We start from the raw sequence: 23,152 nt of genomic DNA, 5'->3' as shown, positions 1-23,152 counted from the left end.
AAACATTTTCAATTATTTTTGGTACATTTAAATGACCATGCCAATTATAACGTTCGTGCTTTGAAATGTTACTGTATAGAACAGCGTTTAGTATATATTTCCGTTATTGTTGTACACTAAATGAGTTAAAATTTACGTTTGTTTTCGTTTTATTATTTTTCTAGCTGCCGAGTTGGTTTGGTGTTTCCATAGTTATAAGGTCAATTCCAGAAGGAGGCTGCTCGTCTTACAGAACGACCTGTCGTTGACGCATCACTTCGTTAAACCGGGAATTTAAGATCTTCGCCGATGTAATTTGGCATTGTTATTCAGTGGAAATGAAATTAGATGTTTTTGAGTTGTTCAAAATGTATTACTTTTTTCTGATAATGGGGAATTTCAGAGGCTAATTTTTGGAAAACCAGGGTCCGTCGCGGAATCGGCTACGACAAAGAAGGGTTAAAAGGCCCCGGCTATTACTATAGCGATAATAAATGTTTACTACATCTTCTAAAAGATTCATTTTGATAATCGAATATTCGAATAATTGATCGAAGGAATTACCGAATATTCGAATATTAATTTTGCCATTATTTGCATCCCTTGTTCCTAGTAAAACATCATAAAATGATATTTATTGCGAAGCCAGTTTTGAAATTTAAGCGAAATGCTTAAGACTCACAGATTACACAAAATTAAAGCATCGCAAAAGTCTTCTATCAAATTAGGCGCAATTTCCCGGCTATTTACTATACGTTGTTTGATATATACGTTGTTTGATAAAATGTGCAGTTTTATATGCAATCACGGTATTACAGGAAGTAAAGATTACTATACGGTATGTCAATATACGGCATTTGTAAAATGCCACAATTTGATAGTTGCATACTTCATTTCTTTGCAGAACGATGCCAAAACCTTATTTTGTACACTATTCCGAAATGTCGTATTCAGTTTTCCGAGATATATAAAAAATATCGTACCACAATGTATAGTGTGCACTGAACGTATGGAGACTAACTAATTGAAATCAATGGTATTACACCGCTTGCAACGCGCATTAAGGCAAACAATCTAATTCAATTTTTACAACTCTCCAAAAGTTTCTAACACATTTTATAGCTTACTTAATGAGGAAAATTGGCATATGTTAACAAGACAACACCAAAGATACTGTTTTTACTTCAACTTCTGTTATGTTAAGCGAGGCTCTCACTGCCACGATTTAAAACCCGATTGCCCACGACTTATCGTAAAGGCATTAATCGTGGTGAATCGGGAACAAACGGCCCCGATCATATATATTTATAACGCATGCTGACAATAATTTAACTGTGGTAATACGAAAACTGGCCGTAATAAAATGATGGGAAGACGGACATGTTAAACGGTTACGACAGAAAATGTAATACCTAATCAATGGTATCCAGGTATCGTTCCTTCATCCATTCGTTTATTTTTCATACAAGAAGAGTTCAGTCTTTTATAACTTTTATACGCTGCGATGCAAGAGGGATATAAAACAAAACAGTTTGCTAACGTGAATGACAGATAGCCTTTAACTGAAATCAGATAATCAAATACTTCTATGATTGAATCAAATTAGAGCGGCGCGTTAATTAAACAATCAAACATACTTAACAAGCATTAAATTACAGATAATCGGATAATTTGTTTGTTTGTTACTCAAATCAGGAACTTTGCTTGGTGATGAAGTGGTCATTTTCGCGAGTTGTTTTATTTTAAGACTTGGAAAAAAAGATGATTATAAAAACACAGAAATGTTTGTGCAGTTTTCAACCTCCCTTTAAAGGTTAACTCAGTTAATATTTTGAGTAAACTTACTCCGTACATCAAATCTTCACTAAACCGGAATCCTCACAAAACCGGAAATTTTGCCCAGTCCGGACCTTGTCAGGTTTAGTGAGTTTCTACTGTACAAGCTTTCTTGAGGAAAGCACAGCCATTCCAGATATACAGCCGCTCGAGTACGGTCTACGATGGACTTTGTAACCTTTAGACTGTGTATGACTACATTGCGAGTATTCAGCCTCGCATATATTACACCATGTAATAGTTTCCCCATATACGTCATCGTCATCGAACACAGATATATCTTCTATGCCAGCTTGGGCAAAGTTTGTGTTTTCAGATGCAATATGATCACCTTCTCTTTGACCATTTTCATCTTCATCTAAATACAACTCATCCTCATTGTCCTTTCTTTCATCATCATTTTCAGTTTCGTTTGTCACATTCATTTTGCCCAGATTTCTCTTCAAATTCGATTTTTTTTCAAATACAGAATCCGGTTTGAACTCATATCTCATATTGTCCTGCTGACAGGTCTTCTTCAGGTTGTCAACTGACAGCTTTAAACCTTCAATGTCTTTCTCTGACCTCAATGATGTCATAAACAACCGTACTTCATCACCTGATGCAATATCAAGGGTTTGTTCAGACTTATCAGCTTTACCTTTTATTTCAACATATCAGTTTTTCAGTTCTTCTACCTTTTCATCAAGTCCTGCCTTCAGCTGTTCAGCAGATGACCCAATGACCCTTCCTTTTTCATTCAGGTAGTCATTTATTTCTTTCCTAAACTTTTTTAGATCACCAAAAGCAACTAAATGGATATCATTAGCAGAGATTGATCTTTCTTCATCTATATCTAAACAAGTTTGGACATTGTTTTGAATCGCTCCAAGGATGTTTCTTTGATCTTTATATTCAGAGGTATTGCTGAATACTTTAGAGACTTCAGGAACAAACTGAACAGAACACGCTCTGTGATCAAGTACAATACAAACTCCGCATTCAAATGCCTTGTGATCAGGACAGAAAAAAACATTAATGTCTCATTGGTGTGTTTCATACACATTTCTGAATATTTTTCGGCTGAGCCCTGGTCATCTCTTTCCGGTGGTGTTGTTCTCTTGTAAGAATATCACGGCCCTTTTTTTGACATTCTGTGAACATATTTGATGCAATCTTGGCACATGTATTCCTCACAGTTTTGACAGTACCCATGTGCCTCCTTGATCTCACCTTCGCCTTTACAGGTTTGGCAAAAAGTGTTGTCATTTGCAAGAGTACTGTTGAGTTGTCCGTCTGCCACATTTTTGTCCTGAAAATAATGAAACAGTCAGAATGAGTGCCAGTGTCACCTTTAAACAATACATTTTAAGGTTTTTTTGAAGGGGCGCACATCCCAAATTGCGTCCAGAAAAGTGCCCCCTCTTAGCCCAAATCATGGAATCACCCCTTTCTTTTAATTAAACACAAACATAAAGTCTTAATCAGTCACTAGCGATACACTTGTGAATTTAAACATTTAGCACTTCTTTATTTTGATTGACATCCAGTAAAGTTTGACTATGACGTACCATAAGCGTCAAAACCCCAACTGTACTAGTTGTCAACCAAAAAATACGTCTAAATTGCTAAAATTGCTCGCCCCACTTTCATTAGCTATGTTAGACTATATGTATTCTGTAATAATCCGGCTTTCACTATTTAAAAGATTTCTACTTGGTAATTAATTTGCAGATGGGTCAGAATAAAATAGCGTTGCACCTCTAATAAAGAGTTCCACCTCTATTTCAAAGTATGCAAAAAGAGATGCACCCCTATTTTTGGTTAACTACTAGTACAGTTGGACTTTTGCCCCAAATGGTACGTCCTAAATGGTTTAGTGTAGTTTTCAAGGGTCTCATGTTTTGACGGTCAAAAAAACGAACCGGACAACTGTGGCATGTATTCTATAATAATTATTAATAGATGTATTATACGGGATTCTTCCAATCCCTAACGTCTAAATGGGATTGTGCAAAAACAGGGGGGGGGGGGGGTTGAAACATATCGAAATTGTATTAGGAGAAGTATTTTATGTTTGAAATAGATAATAAAGGTTTATATCCATATTTTACCATGTAAGTGGAAAGATATTTTGCACAAAACAAGCATTAAATGCATTAAAACACAGGAATACCTTTCCTATAAAATGAAACTTGACTGCCACAGACAACACTTATGCCAATCATAACAACTCGACCATCTCCGGCAAGGTTTGAGATAGACCTCGTCAATACAATCGTAACAACTCGGTCATGGCCGAAGTGTTCCGATTGTTGTTAAACTGTGAACCGCAGCCTTGCAGGTGCCCTTCATGTATATATCGTTATGTTTTGACAGTATGAAATGAAGAAACACACATCAAACAGAGCTACATATAACTTTTTTACTTAAAGTGTATTTTACACCCTTATGCAATCTAGTAAAGTGTATGGTACACCCTTGGGTCAATCATTTAAATGTAATGGCGATTGCTAAAGTCTACTGGTACATTAAATTAAAAATATGAATGACTTTCTTTATTTAATGAACTTTTATAGCACATTTATATGAGAACTTACACAAAATTGAAATGTTGCACAGCAGATAAATCAGGACTTGTAATTTGCTCAGCAACATTCAATTTTGTGTAAGTTGATTTACCCAGAATAAATTCGTACAAGAAACGTACGCAGTGGTTACGTCCCCTGGCGTCCCCTTACACTTTAATACACACATTGCGTAGGATAGTGAATCGATTTTAACAAACCGGTTTAACATAAAGTCGAAACGGCTAGCCTAAAAACGGTCAAAAATACTTAGTCAAAACGGCTAGCGTAAAAACGGTAAAAAATACTCGGAAGAACGGTACGCCCTATTAATTTTTTTAATCGTACCGGTACGAACAGCTGTTTGATTTTATGTCGTAATGGGCGATTTTTAAAGAGTATTTACGCTCATTACGACCCTTATCTGTAGCTCTGATCAAACTCCTAATAATTTGTTCGATTTCAATTTTTTTTACGGAATTAATATAAAATAGCATTATCTGGTAATATTTGTTGATTTTATGATATTTTATAGACGCAAAATGTGGTTTTACCCTGACTCCCGATCGGAATAACTACTCACTTTTGGTACAAAACAATTTGTACGTGTTGGATTTGCCATATCGAAAACTGTAAAAAAGGTCCGTCAACGTACAATTATTTGGACTACTGTGGCATGGATATATGATTAAAAAGGTATAATTTTAGTATATTACATATATCAAATATCATGGTAGTTTTTGGTAGATTCCGGTTAATAGGGGGATTATATAACCCTAGTGGATTTTTAGCTTTAATTATATGTTGAAATTTCGCCGATAAATCATGATTGATAGTTGTATTGTGTCCCATGACGTGAAATGCAGCCCCTAAAATGTTGTATTTCTTTACTTTCAAGGTCAAGACTGATTTTACCTAACTGAGGCCACAGGGAACTATATAAAGTAAGCCAGGGGCGGCTGTTGTGATCTGCATCATACTTCAAGTCCCTGTGGACTAGCGTGGCATTATCATTATGTCAATAGTGTCAATACAGATTGCAGATTAAATATTTTATTTATATTGTTATATGAATATAGCATTTAAAACTTTTCCTCAAAAATAAAACATGAATATGTTTAACGAGTAAAATCACCTGATATATCAAAATCTTATTTCTGCTTATATAACGTGACGCATCCTTCATAAGGATAAGTTATTGATACTCAATTTACATGAAATCTCTCCAATCAAGTCGTCATTCAAATAAAACATCGACCTGCCGACACTACTAGCAAACATTCTTTTTTAGGATTTCCCCATGTAAACACTGCGATAACGGTCACTTCATTTTCTTGTCGTTATGCACGAATACACAATAAGAACCATAAACGATGTTGTATTGATCTCACATACTGTTAGACTCGATATACATGTATTATATTGAAATCGATTAAAATCGAAAAATCGTATCCATCTGTAACATGCCACCAACTTTTTTTATTCGTAAGTTGTTGTATTTGTAATTTCTACGATACTTATTACAGGTAGTTGCTTAGGTTGTACATATTTTGGGATTTCCGAAATTGAAATGTATTTAAACGGCATTTCCGAACATAAAATATAATAATATGGCATTACCGAAAATGAAGTATCCGAACATGAGGTATTATTTTACAACATATTTGAACATGATATGTCATAATACGGCATTTTCGATCATAACAAATCATATGCTGGCATTTGTGTATATCAATGTCATAATACAGCATTTCCGATCATGAAATGTCCTAATACATTATTTCCGAAAATGAAATGTATGGCAATGTAAAACTTTATATCTTTGCAGAACGATGCCAAGATGTTAATGTGTATGACTTTACTGAAAGTCGTACCAGAACAGCTTAATCCTTAAATGAAGTATAAAAAGTCGTAGTTCAAACCTTGAAACGCATGCAGACAAACTGTATAAATCAACTTTACTTGTTGATGCCCGTAAATTCATATAAAGGGACAGGGCTTTCGGGTAGGTCTTCACTAAGTTTGTTTGGGATTGTTTAGTTAACATGAACGTGGAAGAAACCGATTAAGCCGAAAGTAGGATGATTTGATAGACAGTAAAACATATAAGAAACTATCTTCTCACAAACAAATGTTAATGTGAGCTGTCAAAGAAACTAAACAGATAATGAAGATAAAGCGTTGTACAAATAATTTTAATGCCTAAGATGTTATTGAACAAATACAATTTGTGTTGACTCTCCATGCAATATGTTTTTGCGTAAATGATGAATGAGAATATTAAGCGGATATATGCATATTGCTTTCGAAAAATTCAGAGAAATTATTAAGCAGGATTTGATTAAGATAAAAAAAGAAGATTGACTGCCTGTACGCGGACATTGGTGCCATGCAAGGATAGGCAGCAGCAATGTTTCGGTCATGGATGACGTTGATGCATATAAAAAGATCGTGTACACAAGTGAACATTTTCTCTCTTTGGAAAGTTCAAACTATATTATATCAAATGTGTATACTTTAGAGGTGCAAGGTGGAATAGGAGCTCAATGTTTCGTGTATTTACCTGTTTTTATAACACCTTGAATATATAATGGTTCAGTGATGTAGTCTCCTATAAAAGTGGGACCAACGGTGAATCGGCTAAGTGTTCATTGTCACCACGGGCAAGTTCACCACTCCAGCATAGGGGCTCTTCTTGTATATTTTGCAAACATGTACCGCTACTAATATGAACTGTTTCCATGGTTAGTAAATGAACGCTCGGATCTCAATTGCACGATTTTAATATGACAAAGGCAATGTTGAATATTTCAGTGGTAAGGCGTTTGAACAGTTGGAGTCAAGAGAAAAGGTCTTGGTACAATGCTGCAACGGGGAGGGGATTGGGTTAGGTGTATGAACACCAATCACTCAGTAGAACTAGTACGTGCGGTGTTCTATTTGGTATTTATCTACACTAGTATTTCAAGCATTTTCCGTTGATGATATCCTTCTTCAGCAAAAGGGTATACTTATCATTATAAAAAATACATTTGAATATAAATCTATAATTCCGTTTGTTCCAAGCATGTTGAAATTTCAATAATCAAACTGAATAAATGGACTTCCAAAACATTTCAATCACTCTTAACTGAAATTTATTCATTGAAACTTCGTAAATTACGTAACTGGAGTATAACTCTGCTAGTAAATTCGTTAATAATATTACAAACTTGATTTCACAGTCGAAGCATAGAAAAGGTACATATTCATTTTTGAAATATGTAAAAGTAATGGTTATGCTTGTGGTGACAATCTTTTCTTTACGCACATTTGAACAATGTCCTTCAGAAAAATAGCATTGTATATCAACATCAACATTCCTTCCAATGATGGATATGGAATGTTTATAACCTCCAAATATAACACAAAAATGTTTCTTGCTAATAGCTTCATAATCAACCTAAAAACACATGTTTCGACGCAAATCACAATTATTTTTCTTATGTCAATGCCTAATCACTATAAGACAAACCATAAATTTTGACTTCTTTTTTGTTTGAATATAAATGAGCTTCTGTAGTATTAGAAACGTTTCTGACATCAGTTACCATTAAATTGTGCAATTGGGCTACATACTTTGCATTATAGAAGACTTTACCTTCCATTAGTTAACACATCGTAATATGACTGGAATATTTCAGTTGTTATTATTGGTCAGCGCGACGCTGGCCTCCGAGCCATCGTGTCCAGCGTGCTCCAAATACGATTATGAGGAAAAAATGCTCGCGAAAATGATCCGCATGGAGGTCGCTTTTGAAAAAGTGTTAGACGAAAACAAGGCTGTGAGCAAAACTGTTGAGCAAGACCTAACGCGGATCAAGGAAGAAAACGAACGTTTGCACGACATTGTTGAGGCTCTAAAAGAACAACAGGAGCAAGCAGAACGTAGACTGGTTTCGCTCATGGAGGAAGTTGAAAGAAACCAATCCAGCACACTTGAGGAGGTTGTGACCGAGTCTAGCAATACGTTAGAACAAATGAGTGCCGCCTTCAATGAAATCAAAGGTAAGGGTTGAGAGGGAGAATACATTATAAAACCTGTCAGTTAGTCTATATATCTGATACGTGTTGAATCATTTAAATTTGACAGTATCCAGAAAAACGCGTATGCTTTGTCTTTTCTCATTGGGATCTCATCGGCCATTTACCATAAAAAATGACCTCTGATGTACATGCCTGCACATCAATATAAGTAGTTCGTAAAATTTTAAAATTTTAATTGTGGTATAAATTTATTGTAGAGTTAAACGTGTAATTGGTATAGCTTTAAATTGGTTGCCAGAAAATAGTGTTGTATTATTTTATTATTTCATAAATAATTCCAATTCCAAAGAGTAAACGCATGAAATTACAACGCGATTTACTTGCAGTGTAGTTAAATGTTAAGGTATTTGACATTGTAAACCTTCCATATACTTCAGAGGTTGTTTCGATGGAAAATGTCCGTGGTGTTCCGAATACTCTCCGAATGTGCCTTCTTTGCGCCACTTATGAATATATGAGAAATGTGGAAACAGAAACTTGAATAACTTAAAAAGTTTGTTTGTGAAATGTACCTTCTTCGACAGGTGCATGGAAATAGCAATGCTGTAGTAGGGTATATATGAAAATGATTGCATTCAAATACGTGTACTTGGCTCAATACTTGCATATTTTGACTAATTTATCATTTTGAAATAAATAAAATCCCTGTTTAGAGCGAAACATTAATTATATTACTCTTTATACAAGTAAAAACTTTTAAACTTAAGTCGTTTATTTGAATTTGAATTCGTTTTATCAATAATTATTGCTTATTAATACCAATCTAAGATATGAAAAAATAACATGAAATACGACCATCAAACGCAACCATAATATACAAGCAATAAAACAAAATGGATTTCTTTTAAGTTTTACATAAGTAATTAAAACATAAATATGAAATATTACTGAACCTATTTCATTTGAAAGGTCAACATAATTTAATCCACAGTAGATATTGAACACACTCGTAAAATCACACAACACTCAGAATAATGCCGACATAAGTTGAAAAATAACTCTCACGGATTAATGCAATTCAATGCAAACTTCTTGAATTCTTGTAGCTCTCGTGAAATTCTTTTAAGACTTTTTATTTAAATAAACTTAAACATGCAAAGACACCAAAAGAGAGCAGTTTGCCTTTATGTGCAAAATGAAAATGTTCCAGAACACTCTCCAACAATAATAAAAAAATAAGATTTTGAAAAATATACTCCTCCAAATTAGTTAAAAGGGCTATACACCGTATGATGAAATAGCGAAAAAACAAAGAAAATAGTCGAACACTGACATAAACTTGGTATCGATGTGTACCATGCATTGAAACTAACTAACTGAAGCACCACATAGTTTACAAATAATTTATTTTGCAGTGTTTTCGTGTTTTCCATATACATAGTAGAATTCATTCTTATGCGTGATTGGCTAGTCGATGTTATCACGTAATATTACCAAGTTAGGTATATAGCTGAAATATTCCAAAGGTTTAGGGTAAGCCTTCGTAGCACAGTGGATACAACACTGGACTGTAATTTTGGCGACACCGGTTCGAACCAGGTGTCCGACTCGATTTTGTTTTTACATTTTGGTATTCTTTTTACAATTATGATATCAAAGAGTAAAACACTTTATTAAATAATTGTCCTGAGATTCGATACAGAAGATTTGGTGCTATTCTGGTGTATAGTTCCTTTAAGGACCGCATAGTGTTAGTGGTATATTCATGTTTACATTAAAAAAGAGAATGATTACAAAAAAGAACATATGCCGCGTACGGGAGCAAATCGTTCAGGTAACATATGGGCGGGGTACAAGTCACTTTATAAGGTTAGTAAATTTGCAGACACTCTTTAAAAATATATTTATTTGGCGAAAAGGATAGTTGTGTATGGTTTAAAGCATAATTGTTTTTAATTAATAGTTTTAAACATGCATGACAAAAAGGTAGTCTTTCGTTGTCAAACGAATATTACCAACGTGATGATGATACATTCGCTTTAAACCGGTTGTGGGTTTACCTTTTGCGTTGCGACACAGGCAAACTCGTCCTGATTTCACTGGAGATCACATTGCGTTTGCTCTCATGAAATCTGTTTCATTTATCGGTGAATAAAAAATAATTATTGTTTTATATAAATGGGAGGTGGCTAAGTATATTTTGTGAGGTCACCAATCAGATGAAACTAGATTATTAAACAAATGTGAGTACAAAGTGATTAAACACTAACAACAGCGGAGTACTCAATTTAAATCATCTACACACATAACATTATGATATGAATTAGATCTACCAAATAACACTACGTTTTACTTAATTAAAGAGACAATTCGCTGAGCATGAATTTCCTGCTATAATTAAGGAAAACTGATTTTACTGTTACATGGTATGATATAAATTGTGGCACATTATATACCCGCTCCCCAATGAATCAAGTTTCGTTGATTATCAAACTATTTAAAAAACTCTTAATGGCAAATATTGTAATGGAATGGTTATTAAATATAATGTGAAATAAACTGCAATGCTCAATTAAAAACTTAGTTTTAGTTAAGAGACAATTATAAGAAAATCTGGATATATCAACTAATTAAGTGAAAATCAGTCATTATAATGAATGTCACAAAGTTTATCCGAGTTATTGTGACAACAGGAGTTTCCCTTTAAAGTCTCACACTTATATTCATATACTTTTATTAAAATTATTAAGAAAAAAAAATATTTTGCAGATCGAGTTGTCATCCCAGCAGTGTTTTTCCTAGCCCACTCCCCGTAGGGCGGTAGCCTGTCCATGGGTGAGGTGATAGTATACAAGACAGTGGAGACTAACCAGGGCAACGGTTACAGCGCCACAACGGGCAAGGTCACTGCTTCTGCAGAGGGGCTCTACTTGTTCTTTATGCGCACGTGTACGAGTACAAATAATTATGCTTATCTCTATATAGTGAAGGAAGGCTCAGTCCTCATGTCAAGTGTGCAGATTGACCAGCAGTATTACTCCTGTACTAGTAGTCAAGCTTTTGTACATCTTGATGTCGGGGAAACTGTCTGGGTACAATGCTCCGATGGAGGCTCGAACAGAAAACTGTTTGATAGTTATTATCGATGGACGAGTTTTAGTGGTGCTCTTATTCACAATTAACGTGCTGCTGTCTGCAATTTTAACACAAGAGGGTTATATAATTAAAGAATGCTGAAGCTTAAGCAGAGAATTTGTATGGTTATGATATGGACACGTTTTTGCTATCATAATGTAACACATTATCAAAAAACAATTCTTGTATTAACTCATACTGAATACTAAAGCATAATAATGGCTGAAATTCATTTCCAAGTTTTAGAATGCTACATATCTGAATATTTTCATGAATTCGTCATCCTTATTAGCTTTTTACTTGCTACTTCACATGTTATTATATTCACTATTTTAACATTGTCAATATCTCTGTCAAACCTTTAGGCAGGTTGTTGCTATCCATATTGTAACAGTTAAAACCAAATAGATGTTATGTTCTTTTTAACACTTCTAATTGTTTCATGTGTAGCTTTTTAAATACAGTTTTCTTAGCTTAATTTCGAATATTGTACTACGTTGTATGTTTCCAATTTGGCATGGCCTCATTAAATATAAACCGATGCCATTTGCTTTGTCAATTTTAGATAGATATTTGTTACACTTTTCGATATCTAGTCAAGGTATCAAAGACATATAAAACTATCTAATTTTTTTGTCTGAACACTTTTAACGTCATCATTTAAGTTACCCTTAAAATTATTGTTAGCCCATTTAGCATAGTAATGCAGTTGTAAAAAGTGAGTAAGAGTACAAAATAACACGTTTTACAAAATAACTAAACTTTTAGTTGTAAAGTGATTTTATTTTATAGATACTTGTCTAATTTAGCAATAAAGTGACAATCCATTCAATGAAATCCATTCAATTTATATCTCAATCGCTGAATAGTGTTTATATCATTCGTCTCAATATCAATACATTGAAAGAAAACCACAAGGTCACTAGGTCAAATACCAAAATCATATTTTGAAATCACGTCTCGCACGACAATCGTTTACATATTCTCCTATCTCCTGACTAATCAATCGACTTGGAAAAAACCCTCAAGCATGTTTTGCATCCCCGGGCATCTTTTTTAAGTACCTGTCAAACCAAGCCGATTTTGCCCTCCGGATCTATACCGGAGAACACATTTAGTGATTTTCGGGGATCGGGACTATTTCATCAGCGCAGCATGGTCACGCTGTCATGTCTTTGCGCTGTAAGAGCGTGCAACGGGACTAAAACGGCAGTATAACGGCGGCACTCCGGTATGTTTTCGTCAATGTCGGAAGAGTACCTGTAGGGTCCCGTTACGGATCGGCAGTTCTCCGGTGCGGTGGACGCTATGTTGCTCGTACAAATATGATATCGTTGTCCTGCCAATGAAATAACGATGTACTACCTTTCTAAGCAATTTGATACTGCAATACTATCGTTTTAAAGCTGCACTCTTACAGATTAAACGTTTTGACATTTTATTATATTTTGTCTTGGAACGAGCCAAGTTTCGCGAAAATCCATGGAAACCAGTTATATAAGACTGCTGACAAAATATCAGATCGCAGATTTTAATATTCAAGTTCCAAAATTGATGTTTTATGCTTTTTTCTTAAACCGTGAGTAACGGTTTAAGCCATAAAACATTAATTTTCGAACGGAAATATGAAAATGTATGATCCGATTTTTGTCAGCAATTTTATATCATTGGTTTGCAGATATTTAGGCAAAAATTTGCTCTTTCCAAAACAAAAAATAAAAAAGTTGGTAAAATGGCAATCTGTGAGAGTGCAGCTTTAATACCGTACGTAGGAATTATAACAGCAGCTGAACGATATCATTACTTTATTTCCTGTATAATGTTTATAGAAAAATGCCTCAGGTGGCCACAGTTTAGTTGTTGTCATTAATTTAAGGGCAATCAATCTTGTGATACTCACGGGATTAACACAAATGTTGCACGTACAGCACCATACACATTATAGACGACTCTTACTTGTGCATCAACGCACTACGTGCTTAATACTTTAAATAGCGGCCCGCTATATTTAATACGTGGTGAGTAAAAGGTTTATGGAGACTTAAGAACTTGGTTGAAAATATACGTCTCTTTTTCCTAAAAAAATCAAGTACTTTTGAGCTGAAAATGTAGACACAGTCAATTTTTCCCTTGAATTCATGAGTTGTCGTTCTTACCATAATGATTGTCTCGTCATTAAATAAACGGTGTTACTTTTGACATTAATTATGTAGACACAGTCTGTTTTTTTACAGAGTTGTCTTTCGTACGTTTGTTTTCGCAACGTTTCTGGGCACGTACTAAAGTGCTGACGAGTTAGCTGACGATATAGAAATAGAGTAGAGTTGCTGACCAACTGCTGACAATAAAGACAAAGAAGGAATTTTATTTTGAAATTAAAGATTTTTTAAGACTTATTTTGTTTAATTTAATTTATATACTCCTTAAAGTATACGTAAAGACGGATGTTTGTGTATTTTTTTTATTGAAAATGACAGTTCATTGAAATGAACTGAGTAAATGTTTTTTTGCTGGTTCGGTGAAAAGATGAGAAGATATCACGGATTAAACTCCTTTTTAGGTGTTTCATTTACAATTGTTTGAACCAATTATTTTAATTGTAAATGTAGCTTTAAATGTTAGCCTCACAACTTGTGGAAAACTACCTGCACAACACCAAATAACGATCAAAAGAATGTTGTTTGCCAATCCATTATTGATCATTTTAATAAAGAAATAATTTCTCTTTAATCTGTTATATTTTCGTGTTGTTTTATGGAAAACAAGGCAAACTGTTGCTATTGAAATGTTCATATGATGTAAAACAAAATAAAGCATGAATCATTAATGGCGAAATAAGTGTTATCTTTTCATTTTTATTTATTATTTGTTCATTAACTTGTATAGTCCATTAAGCCTCAAAGGCGTTTTGTCAAATTTCGCACAAAGCTCCTTAGGGTGTTGAATTGTTGTATGGTCATTACATTTTATGGTCTCATTCAGAATTTAATGACCAATTTCTTAGCTGACCTATGTATGCTTTAGGGAACTCGATACTGCCGTATTGATAAGTTACTGACCAATTCCTCAGCTGACCAATGTAACATATATGAAAACTTGACTAAGATAAGATAAGATATAAGATAAGATAAGATTTATTTTGAGTCGGCAAGATACAAACAATACAACACAAGCTCATGCAAGCTTTTGAACCGACTATTTATAAACATATTGTATATTGTATAACAAGTGTATATAAGCTAAAACGCAATGTTATATATAGTGGCATATTTTTAAGGTGTTATACAGTTATTGATAATACATAATAACATAAAACAAGGTGGTATACAAAGTTAGTTAAAAGCTACTCTAACAAAATTCAGGGACTTAACTATTTAATTAGGTAACAGAGATATGAATGATAGTTGCCAAGTTATGGTACATGCTATTAAAAAGGTCACTAGTTAAAAAGACTTCTTATAAAATTAAGAAATTCACAAATAGCTTCATAATATCAGTATTGCACCAGATTGGCATCTATCACAGAACTTTTCACAATAAACATTTCAGTTTGATTTAAACAATATGAAAAAAAACAACAATAAAAACATACACAGAAAAACAAAAACAAAACTTGTTAACACATACAACTCACAAAAAGATAAAATCTGTATTGAAGTTGCTGATCTGGGCAGAATCTGCCTTAAAACTGCAATTAAAAGGATAATAATAACCTAAAAAAAACAATAATGGTTTTATGATAACTATATCCCCCAATCAGATTTGATGAAAACTGATCAGCCAACTCCTCACAGGGACACATTGGCAAACTATGAAAGCATCACAAGGAGTACAAAGGAGAGCAACTACTAAGACATACAAACAATGGCAACTCAATACATATACTGGCAATGACAATAACAAGTTAGTAGCAGATGGTCGAATACTACAACAAACAGATGGTTGAAAACTACAAACAAGCATAGCAACATTGAGCATAGCAACATTGAGCACAGAAAACTAAAGCAAGTGGGCAGTTGTACAGACACAATACACACATGCGACAATATAAGGAAGAAAAAAATGGAAACAGCAAAACATTAAGCACAGATTTAGCAATAAACAATAAGTATGGTCTATATAGCTGAAGCAGATAAAAACAAAATGATAGATGCAGACACAATTTAATAATAAACCACATTCATGTACTCCCCATAGTGCTGTGTTCCCAATACTAACCAGGCTTATAAGTGGAGATAAGACTTTTAAATTGATTAAAATTTGAACAGGATCTGAAGTGATCTGGCAGTGAGTTCCACAGCACTGGTGCTGCATACTTGAACGAATTTTTACCAAATGTAGATGTTCTTACTTGGGGTACCTGTAAAATATTTGAATATCTGAAGTTAATATGAGTAAACTCTTTGACAACAAGATCAGATAAAACAGGTGGAGCAATATTATTAACAATTTTAAAAGTTTCTTGAGCCATAGTTCTCATTCGGCGGATATATAAGGTAGGTAGTTTTGCCTTGTCAAGTAGCATAGTAAAAAAAGAAGAGCAATGATCATAAACAAATCTTAGTGCTCTCTCTTGGATCTTCTCCATTTTCTTAGTATTTTTCTCTGTACAAAAGTGCCAAGCTAGTGAACAGAAATTAAAATTTGATAGTACAAATGTGTAAAATATAGTGAGTCTGTTTAGTCTATTAAGATATCTACCAATTCTCTTAAGGATATTTACTTGCTGTGCAGCTTTTTTACATATACTACTTATGTGTGCATCAAAATTTAGCTTGCAATCAATATCCACACCCAAGAGCTTGACGACTTCATCACATGATATTTGTGTACTGCCAAGACTGAAAACAGGAGACTTGCTAACGGTTTTCTTGCCCACAGCAATTGCCTGGAATTTGTCTGGGTTAGCCTGCATGCAGTTGAAATGGAACCATTCAACAAGAATCCTGCTTTCATCTTGGAGCATCTCGATCAGTTCGTCAAGCTCAGGGGAATGGAAGGAAATGGTGTTATCATCAGCATAGTTATACAGAGTGCCTTGCTTTATAAAATAAAAAATATCAATGATTAAAACGTTAAAAAGTAATGGTCCTAAAATAGATCCTTGGGGAACACCTTTTTGTATATCTGCCCATGAACTAACAATATTACCTATCTTAATTTGTTGTTTTCTATCAGTCAAATACGATTTTAACAATTTGGTAGAATTTATAGAGATGCCATAAGCAGACAATTTGTGTAATAAAATATAATGAGGTCAAAGGCTTTAGACAAGTCCATAAGAATGGCAGCTACATATTCATTTTTATCTAATGCAAATTTCCAGTCCTCAAGTAGCCTTATTAATGTTGGTTGACAGCCATGATTTTTTTCTAAAAGCACATAGGAAGGCATGAAAAATATTACTAAAGTATACGGACATTTGCTCACTTAATACTTTCTCCAAAATCTTGGAATTGGCAATATGCTAACAGGTCTATAATTACACTTATCCAGAGGGTCTTTTTTCTTAAAGATAGGAGTGATTTTGATTTTTCTGGGAAGACACCAGTTCTGATTGACATAGTTACAAGAGAAGTAAGATGCGGGACAATAGCCTCTTTGCCAGCTTTTAACAATTTAACTGAAATCCTGTCAACTCCTGTGGCCTTCTTAGAGTCAAATTTACTTATTATTTTACAAATGCTTTTTTCATCAGTATGCTTAAAATCATTTTTTGCAAAGATATAGAGCTCATTTTGTCATAAATTTTAGATAGACCTGGATGACTTTCTGGTTCAAAAAACAAAAAGTCTTGTCCAATTTCTATAGCCACATTTGTGAAAAAATGATTAAAATTTTCTGCAACATCAGCATTTTCGGTAAAAATGGTTTGATTTTCTCTTAGACTAATCTTATTTTGGTTGCTTTTTGATTTCTTAGATAAGTAGGATTTAATGGTTCCCCAGAAGTCAGTGGATTTGCTGCCGCCAACACATCTCTCTTGGAAATAGGTGTTGATAGACTTTTTCTTTATATTTGTAACAAAGTTTCTAGCAGCTCTTATCAGAGTTTTTGTTTTGAAGAAACGTATGATAAAACATTTTCTTTTGATGAATAGCCTCGCGAAGTGCTCTATTCATATACGGTAATTGTTCGTTTCGTCTATACACTTGCTTCTCCGGTACATGTTTATTTATAACTGAAGTAAATTGGTTTTCAAATGAGTTGTACACAGTGTTCAGTGTGACTCTGATGCATTGTAAAGTTAGTGTCAATTTACCTAGTGATTTAACTAATATGTTATTGAAACTTATTTTCAATATAAGTAACTAAATGTCCCGATAATTGTTACTAAATATAGAAATGGGTACCAAAATAAGAAAAGTATTGTTACAGACCAGACCAATATAATTTAAACTTACTTGTCTCTAAAACTTATTTAATGAGCCGTTAATTATTACTAAATACAAGAGGGAGGTTTTAATTCTTAGCTGATCAATGCAAAATATAGGGAAACTCGATATTGGAGAATTTGTTCTGTTTCTATATGGTCAGTAAACTTCACGGTTCATTGCATAGTGCTGACCAATATAACATATAGAGGAACTCTATAGTGAAAAGTAACTGACCAATTTCTTAGCTGACCAATGTAAAGTATAGGGAAATCCGATATTGAAAAAGTTACTGACCAATTTCATAACTGACTAATGTAACATATAGGGAAACTTGACTATGATACATTGTAAAGTTACTGACCAAATATTTACATTTGTATTTAAGAAATATGTCATTCACAATTACTTTTATTTTTAACTTAATGTCCCGAGAATTTGTACTAAATACAAGAAAAGAATACCAAGAATTAAGGATTTGTCACATACCAATTATTATCAAATAAATTTAGCTATGTCGAAACTTACTTGTCTTTTTAACTTACTTAATAAGCCGATAATAATTACTAAATATCAGAGAGGAATTCTTATTTCTTAGCTGACCAATGCACAGTATAGGGAAACTCGATATTGGAGAATTTGTTCTGTTTCTATATGGTCAGTAAACTTCACGGTTCATTGCATAGTGCTGACCAATGTAACATATAGAGAAACTCTATAGTGAAAAGTTACTGACCAATTTCTTAGCTGACCAATGTAACGCATAGGGTAACTCGATATTGAAAAGTTACTGACCAATTTCTTAGCTAACCGATGTAACGTATAGGGAAACTCGATATTGGAGAAGTTGTACTGTTCCTATATGGTCAGTCGACTTCACGGTTTACTGCATAGTGCTGACCAATGTAACGTATAGGGAAACTCGATAGTGATAATTTACTGACCAATTTCTTAGTTGACCAATGTAACGCATAGGGAAATCCGATATTGAAAAGTTACAGACCAATTTCTTAGCTGACCAATGTAACATATAGCGAAACTTGACTATGATACATTGTAAAGTTAATGACCAAATATTTTTTCTTGGTTTTAAAGGCTCGGACTCGAACCCCACTAAAACCAAAATACTTTTTTTTGCTTTAACTGTATATAAAATGCCTTCATATGAGTAGTTTTGAGGTAACACCTAATGTAAAGTTCTTAATCTTAAGCAATGCAGTCAACAGCTGATCACATGGAATCATTGATTAAAGATTAGATTTTGGATTCACTGGAGGAGCATAGTGATGTTTGATTCAGCTGAAAAACTATGAAATTAAAATAAGTTTTTGGAATTTGAAGTCTACAGATAATACACAGGATTTATGCAAGTGTAAGATAAATGGTTAGAACCAGTAAAGACTTCAAAGAAAGTCTTCATTGGTTGCGTAAAAACAGATTACTTTTGATTTAGTGAAGAAACATAGAAATGGAATTATAATAAAGTCAGGATAAGCATTGGACTAAGAGAGTGATTTTCAAGAATAAGTTGGATTATGTAAAGAAAACTACTAAATCATCAATTGGAGATTCACCTGAGGAATTACAAGGACATAAGATTAAGAAGATGATCTACAATAATAGGTTGGATTACCGTTTGTGAAGAAACTACTAGATCAACAATTGGATTCACATGAAGAATTTCAAGAAAATATATGATGAAAGTCTATTTTACTGTGCGTTTTTACAAATAGATGTTGTTCATCTGAAATGGGCCAAACTTAAATAGAACACTAAAACATTATGGGAAAAATGTAGGGATTTAAGATGACATGATTGAGTTCGTGACAAAAACACTTTCATTGTAGGTTTTTTTCTTTGCTTGGTGAAATTGAGAAATATTTTTTCAGACAAGTATGGCTACTTATCTGCATGGAAATATCAACATAAAGCGGAACTTATGTGTCACAAATTAATTCTTCTGAAAGTACAGTTTCTTTCAATTCTTACATCTATGGCCTGTCATCACACTTCATACATCGAAGAAACACTAACTTTTGCTAACACCGTCAGCAAATTGATCTTTTTTTTTTATCTCCCTTCGACCGGCCTATTGAATCGTAGATTTAAAGTCTGCTGTCAATAATTGCATGATTACAAAGGGATATCTTTTAACAGTTGATTATGACTACCTGGGATATATTTGAAGAGGTAATCATGACTATCTGGAATATCTTTGAAGAGGTGATCATGACTCCCTGGGATATCTTTGAAGAGGTGATCATGACTACCTGGGATATCTTTGAAGAGGTGATTATGACTCGCTGGGATACCTTTGAAGAGGTGATCATGACTACCTGGGATAACCTTGAAGAGGTGATCATGACTACCTGGGATATCTATGAAGAGGTGATCATGACTCCCTGGGATATCTTTGAAGAGGTGATCATGACTCCCTGGGATATCTTTGAAGAGGCGATCATGACTCCCTGGGATATCTTTGAAGAGGCGATCATGACTCCCTGGGTTATCTTTGAAGAGGTGATCATGACTCCCTGCGATATCTTTGAAGAGGTGATCATTACTACCTGGGATATCTTTGCAGAGGTGATCGTGACTACCTGGGATATTTTTGAAGAGGTGATCATGACTAATTTTTATTATAAAAATAATACGTTCAAAACACTAATACAATAGGGATCTAGTTCAGAAAATATAAAAAAAAAACATCAGAAAACTTATAATTTCAATAATATTTTTTTCCTTCTTTCTGCTTATGTTCAGCAATTGGTCAGCAAATCTCCATTATTTCTATATCGTCAGCTAATCGGTCAGCACTTTAGCACGAGCCGTCTTATTTGCATAACTTGCATCGATTAAATAACAGTTTAACACACTTTAAACAATGCTCAATAACGTTATTTCAAAAGTTCTTCGAACTTGAGTCTGTCACATACTGCACATTATATCTCTGTTCCGAATGTTTGATTTCTTTGAAAACATCCCCTATCTTGTTACAACTCAGCATCTTGAAGTTGTAAACCATCCTTGCGTTCAGTAGGGCGAGCGTTTTCCGCGAACAGGTGCTCGCCATGCAAGCGCCTTGTTGAACGCTGCGTTCTTGACGACCGTTTGCAAAATGGCGGATTTACTTACCGGTATATTGTTAGAGGAGCTGTCAGATGCTGATGACATGCAGATGGCAGATGCTATTTTGTCAATGAGCGGAGAAAGATCAAGAATGACAATTTCCACAGGTTGGGAAATGAAATGGATGTTGTAGCATCATTTATGATTCAAATATAGAGTTTAATTTCAGATTAACAAAACAAATTCTGTTGGATTCGCAGGGTATACGTAAATTTCATCTATAGGAAATTGTGAACCTTGTCAGAGAATATATTTCCATACGTTATATTATCATATTTCTTTACTGATCCTTATATAAAACTCTTTGGCATGGGTAAATAAGCTTCCCCACCCACCTCTTTATCGAATTCATTATCAACACCTGTTATGAAACAACATTATCATGCAAGCATTTTATCTACAGGTGCTGCCTTAATGCCTGATGACAGTGGTGATCCTGTCCGGGTAGAAAGATATGTAGAGGAGGTTGTCCCGATGTATTCGGACGGAACATTTAAGTCGCATTTCAGGATGCATTGGTCCACTTTTGAGGTACATTTAATATTTGAATGTTTTTATTACAACATATGTTATTTGAAGTAAAATAGATGGTTAGATATTTTGTTTTTCTTTTTGGAAAGAGTATAATGTTTTTTGCAATACATCTTTCTTTGCTCAATACTGTTAAAATTAAAAATGTTTTGTCTATGTTGATGGCATTGGAATAAATTATTACTCGAATGCTCACTAAGCCAAATATAGTGGTGTCTGTAAACAGAGAAGGGAAGGAAGTGATATATGTGCTATTTAATAAATTATATCCTCCATGTTATAATATTTCAGGACCTGTGTAAAACTGTAGGGCCACTGATGGTTAAGGAGAGATATCTAACTGTGGAGAAGAGGCTCCTGGCAACTGTGTGGCTCCTAAGTAATCAGGAATCCTACAGGGGTGTTGCTGACAGATTTGGTCTGAGTAAAGGTATTTGAAATTCAGAAATAACTATAATAATGATTCTTTTTTATTGGAATTAAGAAAATACACATATTTCTTCCAATGTTCATGCTCAGAAAGTTATTATACAAATAGCATAAACATTTTCATGTTTGTCTGACAAACGTTAATGAATTTAAAATTTTAATACTTTTTAGTCATTCAATTAAAAAAAAAATGCTGTCAGTGTGAGATCTTTCTATTTTTCACCTCAAGTGTATTAAATGACATTATGTATGTAACTTGTATCTATGCTGTTGATGGAATTTTCCTTTTAGTGATAAGTGGAGGAGATTTCCCTATTTCAATTAAACAAACTAATATGCCATAAATATTTCAATACATGAAGAAGCTTTCAGTGCCTTTTTCACACAACTTGTTTTATCTTTTAAAGGGACGCTGCACTTGACAGTCATGGCAAACGCTTATGTCCGACCTTATTCAGTTTCCTGGCACCATGCAAGCCATGAAGGAAGTGGCAGAAGGATTCATGGCTAGGTGTGGTTTTCCTGGTGTTGTTGGTGCCATTGATGGGACCCATATCCCAATACCTGCACCTACCACAGAACACAGGGCATTCTTCATTAACCGAAAGGGGTTCTCTAGTATGGTTCTTCAGGTGGTGTGTGACAGCAACCTGAAGTTTCTGGATGTGTTTACTGGATGGCCAGGGTCAGTTCATGATGCCCGAGTTTTCAGGAACAGTCCTGTCAGAGAACAGATAAACAATCTTCCTGAGGAGTTTCATGTTTTAGGGGACTCAGCTTATCCTCTCTCAAAACATGTTCTTGTTCCCTACAGAGACAATGGTCACCTCAACAACACTGAGAAGAAATTCAACAAGTGTCACTCCTCTACTCGGGTTGATGTTGAACGATCTATTGGTCTGTTGAAGTGCAAATTCCGCCGGATGAAATACCTGGACATGCAAAAGGCAGAAGAAATCCCAGTTGTAATTTCTTCCTGTTGTGTTCTTCACAATTTCATTCTGGACCATGAACATGATTCCGACATTGTAGCAGATACTACAGATGATGTTGTGGAGGAGCAAGCTTACGATGGACAGGTGTCATTGGATGGTGTAGGGAAAAGAAGAGAGATTGCTGATGGACTGTGATGTTGATGTTCTAATGTACCTATTAGCTTTTAACCAT

General features: G+C 34.3%; 1 protein-coding gene and 1 pseudogene across 1 annotated transcript; both read left to right on the top strand.

The window, feature by feature from the left end:
• The first annotated feature begins 11,218 nt into the window (after positions 1-11,218).
• LOC128204378 (complement C1q-like protein 2) lies at positions 11,219-21,158 on the top strand. The gene is made up of 2 exons (XM_052905795.1): positions 11,219-11,479; positions 20,937-21,158. Exons 1-2 carry the CDS (start codon positions 11,219-11,221, stop codon positions 21,156-21,158), a joined length of 483 nt encoding a protein of 160 aa, XP_052761755.1.
• Positions 21,159-21,463: 305 nt separating this feature from the next.
• On the top strand, positions 21,464-23,115 carry LOC128204377 (putative nuclease HARBI1; annotated as a pseudogene).
• Positions 23,116-23,152: the final 37 nt, after the last annotated feature.

This window comes from Mya arenaria, chromosome 10, assembly GCF_026914265.1.
Source record: "Mya arenaria isolate MELC-2E11 chromosome 10, ASM2691426v1".
In the NCBI taxonomy this organism is placed as follows: Eukaryota; Metazoa; Mollusca; class Bivalvia; order Myida; family Myidae; genus Mya; species Mya arenaria.
This window is presented reverse-complemented; position numbering and strand designations above follow the sequence as displayed.

What these genes read in the sequence shown, in the direction of transcription:
- LOC128204378 (XM_052905795.1), top strand. Translation starts at nt 11,219, where the DNA reads ATGGGTGAGGTGATAGTATACAAGACAGTGGAGACTAACCAGGGCAAC. An exon ending in ATGTCGGGGAAACTGTCTGG is followed by an intron (nt 11,480 to 20,936) that starts GTACAATGCTCC and finishes TGCGTTCAGTAG; the next exon opens with GGCGAGCGTTTTCCGCGAAC.